We start from the raw sequence: 8736 nt of genomic DNA, 5'->3' as shown, positions 1-8736 counted from the left end.
AAATTCTCTTACAAATAGGATTTCATATTTGTTAGTATAAGATATCAATTATATTTATTTACTTTTAACCAGGTAATATATTTCAGTTATCAATGATCTTTTAAAAAAAAAATAGAGCAACATGCACTTACTCATAATAAGTAATTTAATTACATAAATGTCTTTTATATCCTCATAGCCTAAGAGTAAAGTCAATTGGCTCTGGACCGAAGTCGATTGACTATTTGGCTTTCGTCTAAGGTGTTATTTCTACGTTAGTTCATTAGCAAACATTAAAGACAACGAGTGTTAGTATCGAATTCTGACTCAACGCTCTAATTAATAATGTTCATTGAAAGGTAACAAAAGCAACAAAAGCAACAAAAAAGAAAAAGAATTGCGCTTGCAAATAAGCAAATAAAGTTAACGGAGTGCAAGTGAAGTGTCTTTGATAATTTCTAGCAGGTCTAACCTGACAAAGGAGGAAAATGAAGCACTCTGAATGTTCCTAAAGAAACAACGACGGAGCTCCCTTCTTTGGCTGTTTGTGAGTATTTGTAAGTTTACAAAGTGTTTTTAGCTTTACGATGTTATCTCGTTTTGAGATATTTACTTTTACACATAACAGATCTATCTTTTATATATAAGAGATCGAAAAAATGATGTTTTTTTAATTTCAATATTGTAAACGGCCATGAAGGCTCATTTCCTCTTTAAATTATGAGTTTCGCTTTTAAGTTCTTAACATTAAATTCATTATATCTTTAAATTTATGAGTTCATTTCTACTATTGTTGTAATTTTAATGAATTTTTACACATAAATTTATGTTGCGTGTCGAAAGTATTGAATTCAGATGAATATAGCGCGAACTGCAAATCCGCCCCTGATTAAGAGTGTAGAATTTATGTTGTGATGGAAGTATGTCCCTCTTGTAGTAAATTGCAATTGTAGCAAATACTGGCGCATTGTTTATTTTTATTTTTATATGTTGGTTCATAAGAGTTCGGGCTTTAATGGTGTTCTTGCTACTCTTTTCATGTTTATTCTTCTCTTTGTCTCTTGTTAACTACGTGCGTGATAAAAATCTATTAGTTCTTGAGTTTGTTCCTATGGGAGAAATTGAAGAATTTTTAATATTTATTGGTAGTATTTTCTAGGGGTGTACATAGGTCGGGTTGGTTCGGATTTTTTAATTACCAAACCAACCAATTGTCTCGGATTTTTAAATTTATAAACCAAACCAAACCGACAAAAATCGAATTTTTCAATCACGTTTTTTCTCGGGTTTTTCGGTTTTCTCGGATTTTTCGGATTTTTCAATCACGTTTTTTCTTGGGTTTTTCGGATTTTTTCCCGACAAAATCTTCATAGTATAAAATTTATAATTTGTGCTCTAATACTTCTTAGGTCCTAGTAGGATAAAACTATATAAGATGTTACCCAATAAATCAATACAAAATAATGTGAGATGAGTCATAATTATACTAAAACACTCAACAAATCGCATAAGATAAATATTACTAATTAATAAGCCATAATAAAAATAAACATAATCTAAAAGTACTAATTCATGTTAAAATAAATACGACTAATAAGTACTAAGTATTAATTACATGACTAAATAATATTAAAAGTGAGTTATGCATTTTCACTATCTAAATCAATGCAAAACTAAAAAAAATAAAATCCAATACTATCCTCATTTCAAGTATTGAATTGATTTTTTTTTTTGTTAGCATTAGTATTAATTTGATTTTGCTTTGGGCTTTATTTGAGTTACTAACATTTATGAGCTATAAAACATATTTGACCATTCAAAAGTTAGAAGTCTAAGCTTGAAATAATACACTAAAAGAGAGAACTATTAAAGAGTTTAAATTATATTTATAAATTACATTACAATAATTATTTTTATGTATAATTTTTTTTAAAACCTTGTATACATGTAATGCCGGGTTGGTTTGGTTTCGGTTTGATTTTTTTTTAGTTAAAACCAAACCAAACCAATTATGATCGGATTTTTTTTTCTAACACCAAACCAAATCGATTTTTTTCTCGATTTAACTCGGATTATCGATTTGATGCTGTTTGTCGGTTTCCTTTCTACACCCCTAGTATTTTCTATGTTAGGGTCTAACTTCTAGCCTTTTTGAAGTCATCCGAGTTTGACGAGGAATTCATATCTGAATTAGACATGGAGTGAATAAAAAATGCAAATAAAAAACATCAACTAATGCTTGTCTTGAAAACCTGAGGAATATCTACGAGTTATGACCGAATTAAAGAGAACACAAAAAGGGTTCTAGCTAGTTGTTTCATAATACACTGAAAAAAAAAAGATTTCATAATACAATTGGGATATTAGTTGGTTCGAAATTCTAGCGCCCCCCCCCCCCCCCCCTCTTCCCCTCTCGAACTTTGTCTCCTTCCTGATCCTATCTTTTAAGAGTTATAAAATGCGGTTCGGGGGTCATGGAATTCGCTATAAATTCCGAGTACGGCTTTTTGCCGCCATTTCAAGCAAAAATTCAAAATACAATTAGGCAGCAGTACCAGATGAACAGATGATCGAGAGAGAAGCTTCAATTCGAGAATACTCGTTCTAGGTTTTCAACACTTTAGGAGGAGGCTTACTTTTCACCGTCAAATATCCGGCGTAAATTTCGACTTCGTGGAGGTTATCTTGAACTTGTATGTATAGCTCGATATAGTTTTTGAATCTCGCGATTTTCAATTAAATTTCAATTGCTTGAAGCGTTACAATCTCGATTTTTTTTTTTCTGATTATAACTCCGGCACAAAATGAATGTCGTTGTCTGCGTTTTTCATTTTTTTTCCTAACATGTTGTTGATTATGTAAATATCTTCTTTTATGCAGTTATCCTTTCGTTTTTAGTTTTGGATCAAAAGTTTTGTGGACAATCCAGTTATTGAGCTCGGCTGAAGGTGAAAATTTGTTGTTCAAGGACTTGATATTCTGATTACCTGTTTGGCGATTTGAAAAATATAAGATTGAAAGTTGAGTATTCATCAACATGATAAACTCTGAGTTTTCAATACATAAACTGGCAAGCAAATTTCACATGATACTTAACTCGTTTTGATACTCGTTTTTCTACTCCAGTTATCAAAACGAGTTTTATGTGCTTCCGTTTAATATACTTTGGCTATCCAAGTATGCACACTGATATTTCAAAAGTTTATAGGCAGCTAGAGGTTTCGGCTATGGATATTCTAGCTACCATTAGGCTGTTTTTCTTTCCATCAATCCTGTTTGAAATTGGATTAACCAGCTACAATTGGCTGTTTAGTGAATTTTCTCTCTGGTGTCATTTGAGAAGCAACGTTTGTTCGGCAATGTTGTTCACTTTATTGTAGCGATATTAGTCATTTCTTACTGACTAGTTTTTGTGTGTCCACGGCTTTAGAGTGAATGGGATCAGAAATTTTGTGCTCAGAATTTTGAATGATTCCAGAACTTTGTATAATGTGCAATGAAATTGACTATCGTTTCTGAAGTGTGAGATGAGATGCAATGCTTGCTGGCGAGAACTGGAAGGACAGGCCGTCACCACCACTTGTGGCCACCTCTTCTGTATCCTTGTTTTTGTATGTGTTCCATATAGACATGCATATGTTTTTTGTGTGTTTTAGCTTCCAAGGGGGTGGCGTAGCGGTCAAAGAAGTAGTGTGACAGTCTTGGAAATAATTTTCGTATCCAAGACAGATGACGGTAAGTGAATTCTTCCCCTTTGCCCAAGTCTTAGTATAATCTGGTACCTATACTGGTGAGAGGTAGCAAGCACCTGGTAGATTGGTTGATGTGCGCCTAAGCCAGCCTGGATATTAGCGTTATTCCAAAAAAGAAAAACGTGTGTTCCATATAGGCATATATGTAGGGATGACAATGGGGCTGTGCGGGTGCAGGGCTGGGCTGGTTTCAACCTATGTGGGTTTGGGCCTATGCCTGTGTGCGTTTGAACCTATGCGGGGCCGTGCAGGTTTAGGCCTGTGCGGGTGCGAGGCGGGTTGATTATATTTAAAAAGCCTTCTTGCGGGTTGCAGGTTGACGCTGGTTTGGCCAAGGTAGAAACATATAATGATGATGCAATCATGCAATAATCACTTGGGCTCGACAGAAGAGCTTTGATGTTTACAACAGTCCAGTGTTGTACTATATAATCCCAATATCATATTTGCACTCGTATGATTAATATGAGCTATCTTTTTTTGGTAAGTATTATTATCAGCTTCTTCACTCCTCCTTCTGCTTCTTCACTAGCAAACTTCAGCACATTCTTTTGTTGACCATTTTAGTAGTTGTTACCTCTCAATTCTCATCATTGGTGTTGATTAATCGTGAGTGTCTTAAATTCGTCATTTTTTGTGTTGGTGGTTTTGATTTATGCATTTTTATCACTAAAACTGAAATAGTGAATTACTTGTTGAGAAGTTAATGATAAAGTGCTGTCATATATTTTTAAACATCTCAAATGGGAAGACAAAATATTTAGAGGAATTGAAACATGATGAGTAGTGTGTGATAGTTCTTTAAAACCTATTTGCTATTTTCGTCTTCTCGCCTATTGCCCGAAAAAGAAAAACGAAACTTAGTAAAACAGTTTACAGTTGTACCCACCTTAAATCCTTAACTGACATGTAAAATTCTAGTCAAAAGATCAAAAGAAATAGAACCGACAAAATGAAGAAAAATAATTAAGCGGCGCGGGTGGACGCGGGTGTGGGTGTAGGTGCGGGTGCGGAGGGTTGGGGTGGGGGGTGGGTGGTGTGGACGGGGTGAAAATGCTATACGGGGAGGGGCAGCTTAAAATCTTGCGGCTTAAGACAGAACTCGCACCGCTTGCCATCCCTACATATATGTTCGTGCAGGTTTCTCATGTACATGATTTTGGTGTACGAATACTGTGATTCCTTAAGAACGTTTATAGGCCGGGATGATGCAAGTAAGATTCTCAGCAATGATGCTGCTTGTCCTATCTGTGATCAAGTTCTGTCTAAAAGGTTAGTGCAATTCAATTTCTCTTTCATCTTGATGGTCAAAGTATTTTTTAATTAGTTCACTTAAAAACAAAACAACAACAACAACCCAGTATAATCCCACTAGTGGGGTCTGGGGAGGGTAGTGTGTACGCAGACCTTACCCCTACCCTGGGGTAGAGAGGCTGTTTCCAAATGACCCTCGGCATCCTTCCTTACAAGAACTCCCCACCTTGCTCTTGGGGTGACTCGAACTCACAACCTCTTGGTTGGAAGTGGAGGGTGCTTACCATCAGAGCAACCCACCTTGTCTGGCTTCTTTTTCCTTTCTCCTTTTGATTTGTTTTCCTAATTCTTTTTTCTTAGTGGGGAGGGGGCAGGGTGTTATGACACTTCCAGAACATTGATGTTGTTTTCCACTGCTACATTTCATATACTAATTGGTTTTGTTTTCCAATTCTACTATCATTAACTAATCACTCAAAGTAATGTCTGGCATTTGTCGAATTGGCTGCTCTCTGACCAAGTCTCTGACATTTTTGCTTCTCAGTCTCATGAAACCTGTGGACGTCAATCCAAGTGATGAATGGACAAATGTAAGCATGTATTGCTCCTTTATCTTCTCACTTTCTACATTTCTGCTGACTTAATCTTTTTGTTCCTCACTCATTTCTTAATTAGCATTCTAGTTAAAATCTGTTCACATTCTCATGCAGATGGTCATGGCTGGAATATCGCCACAGATATGTATCCTTCATCATCTGTCCTGTTTTGCAATATTTGTAATATTCAGATTTGCTTTTGAAACATAGTGAACTTCGGTTAGTTTAAATCAACGTACTACTTCTTGAATTGGATGTTAGATAATAAATACATAAATGTGGTATATACACTAATTTGATTACAGTCTCCTTAATCAAACCCAGTGATGAAGAGTGCCTACAGAAGTGTGACTTTCTACATAGGGCAAAAGGAATTGGAAATGCAAGTCAAGATGAACAGGGTAGCAGCTCAATATCGTCAGAAATGTGAAATGATGCAAGCAAAATTCTCTGAAAAGTTGGAACAAGTGCATACTGCATACCAGAAGATGGCTAAAAGGTGCCAAATGAGGGAACAAGAAGTTGAGAGCTTATCTAAAGACAAGCAGGAACTCCAAGAAAAATTTGCTGAGAAATCCAGGTTTTACTTCCTTACAATCTTCAATGGAACTGCAAAAATGTGCTCTAATTATCCACTATAATAGATCTTTGGGAAGGTTGTAAAAGTGTGGCATGTAGTGCTTTTCTACTAGAATCTGTTATTGTTGGTACTTGGTCTGAGAATTAATATTGCTCCCTATCAGGCAAAAACGAAAACTTGATGAAATGTATGATCAGTTGAGAGATGAATATGAATCAGTAAAGCGGTCATCCATTCAGCCAAAACATTTCTTTTCGAGAACAGAACCTTATTTGTTTGCAAATAATGCTGATATGATGGACAACAGAGATCACATGAGGAAAGGTAATCCTATTGTTTTTAGAATAATTGCATGAAATTACCGAGGCTGGTGTAGTTTGGATGTATTGTTCATAGTGTACGAATACTCATTGTCAAAATTCCTTTACATTTACAAGATGCATTTTGCTCAATATTTGAATGCGGATTCTCAAAATTCGTTGGATTTTGGATATTACGAAACTGCATTAACCTTTTAGCAAAATATTAGTCGACTTATTTGTCGCAGATTGGTCGGTTCTCACTCCTGAAACTCCAGGGCCAAGAGAAGACATTTGGCCTCCAGCACGACAGAATGTTTCCAACTCTGGCCCTTTTGATGTCTCGAGTGGCTCCCCTGCAAGACAATCAGCAGTATCAGTGGATGCTGGAAACAGAAGGGCAGGTGCACGTCCTATACTTGGTGTTGGAACTGGAGCAAGCAACCCCGCAACGACCCTTAGGAATCTCATATTTTCACCAATTAAGAGGCCTCAACTCTCCCGCAATCGACCGCAGATGTTCTCGTAAGCCACAAAATTTACATCCAATTGTCTATTATGTTAAAAGCTGAATTCTCACTACTGATATTTGGTTCTCCAGGTTGTAAGTCGGGAGATTGTTCACATTTCAATAGTGTGGAGAAATATATATACTTGAGATGTAACGACGATGGATCAGGTTTACTGACATTTTCAGTGTAAATGTTTTATGCATTAAAGTTCCAGTTATTGATATGCTACCCGACTTTGCTTTAGTGGTGGTCAAAGTAAAATGTTGTATAGTTTACAGACAAATGGATGATGTGATATGAGTTAGTATAAGGGGTGATTTGGTAGGAGGTATTAGAAAAAATAATGCAAGCATTAGCTATATGCATTACTAATACCTTGTTTGGTACATTTTTTCAACTCGTGTATAACTAATTAGTTATACATCATACTTGGTATTATCCTATGTATAAGTAATGCATAGAAAACAATGGCATTAGTAATACCAAGGCTATTAATGCATGCATTAGGTTGATTAAAGACAAAATTATCCTTAAAGTCCCTTAAAACTTGAGAATATGGAGGGTATTTTTGTAAACAACTATTTTTCTTAAAAATTATGCAATGCATAATAATTTTAATACACCACACCAAACAGTAGATAAGAAATAATATCTGCATAACTAATGCTTGCATTACTAACCCATGCATTACTAATACACCTTATTCCGCACTATTCTTATACACCTTACCAAAATGACTCCTAATAGTTGAAACTTCTCTTACACCTCTGAAGTGTAGGACTCTAATTCCACTAGTAGTCTTCTCTTCTTCTAATTTGATAAGGTGCTCACTATAAAATTACATCCATTTCTAATTGGTTCAAGCGCACTAAGAAAAAGTAAAATTACTGCAGTCGCATAATTTATGCTCTACCAATCCTGAAGCAGCTATCACCTCTTTTAAGCTTTACCTCCATATAACCAGTCCCATAGTACTTCTAAGTGGAATTTGTCAAATAGTACTTCCAACTCTTGCTACGTTTTCTTTTCTTTCTAAATGTAGAATGTAAGGGCTGTTTAGAACCTGCGTGTCATCTTCTGAAATTCTTCAAAATTTAAGTCATGTTCATTTTTGATTGTTTTAGCGTCATTAGTTTTATATCGGCATGTACCCTCGTATCTGGAAAAAGTAATTTTTTTTCTCAATGCAAAAATTTCTTTTTCAAACTACCAATCCTGTCTCATTACGTGCTTAAAACTTAATCCACAACATGTTCCTCTTTTGTACTTGAGGATTCAATAAGTTACTGCTGCGGAAAATGGAAATATCTTCTGTAAATTACCAGTAGTATTTTAGAATTGGATAAAACGACACGCCCTTCCTAGTACAGATCAATAGTCAAAACAAACTGTTCACCAAATCAACAAATAGTTCTGTGCATGTCAGCAATTCCAGGAACACCTGTAAGAAGACTTATTTCCAGCTAATTTGCGAGCTAACTTAAAATACTTATTTCTGTATTTATATAATCTCTTGATAGAATTATCAAAATTTGAGTTTTCCTGGACAATTCAGCGATATTCCATGTTGAAAAGAGTAGAGAAGATGAGAAATGATGAGAACCATCGATAGTCCTAGTGGCGGAGCTATGTGGATGATGTTTAATGAGATTTCCTATACCATACTTCTTCATCTCTATTGGCCCTTTTGATTTTCTTTAGTAAAACAAGTTCACTCTCGTCTCTTAGTAAAACTTTAAAAACAAAAATATACGAATACAAATA

The 8736-nt window shown here is 35.3% G+C and overlaps 1 protein-coding gene across 9 annotated transcripts; it reads left to right on the top strand.

Moving 5' to 3' along the window:
* Positions 1-2435: 2435 nt before the first annotated feature.
* On the top strand, positions 2436-7215 carry LOC107764491 (E3 ubiquitin-protein ligase CCNB1IP1 homolog). 9 transcript variants are annotated; one of them, XM_075242390.1, is made up of 10 exons: positions 2436-2672; positions 2860-2927; positions 3501-3576; positions 4931-5003; positions 5530-5575; positions 5696-5726; positions 5906-6161; positions 6325-6485; positions 6739-6985; positions 7062-7215. In XM_075242390.1, the coding sequence occupies exons 3-10, from the start codon at positions 3507-3509 to the stop codon at positions 7066-7068; spliced, it is 891 nt and encodes a 296-aa protein (XP_075098491.1). In that variant the 5' UTR covers positions 2436-2672; positions 2860-2927; positions 3501-3506; the 3' UTR covers positions 7069-7215. The 9 variants fall into 9 exon arrangements, with proteins under 9 accessions (XP_075098491.1, XP_016438545.1, XP_075098487.1 ...); XM_016583059.2 differs by having other exon boundaries at positions 6709-6985; XM_075242386.1 differs by having other exon boundaries at positions 6691-6985.
* Positions 7216-8736: the final 1521 nt, after the last annotated feature.

Source organism: Nicotiana tabacum, chromosome 21, assembly GCF_000715075.1.
Source record: "Nicotiana tabacum cultivar K326 chromosome 21, ASM71507v2, whole genome shotgun sequence".
Taxonomy (NCBI): domain Eukaryota; kingdom Viridiplantae; phylum Streptophyta; class Magnoliopsida; order Solanales; family Solanaceae; genus Nicotiana; species Nicotiana tabacum.
The sequence above is the reverse complement of the archived record's forward strand: the minus strand, read 5'-3'. Positions and strand labels throughout refer to the sequence as shown.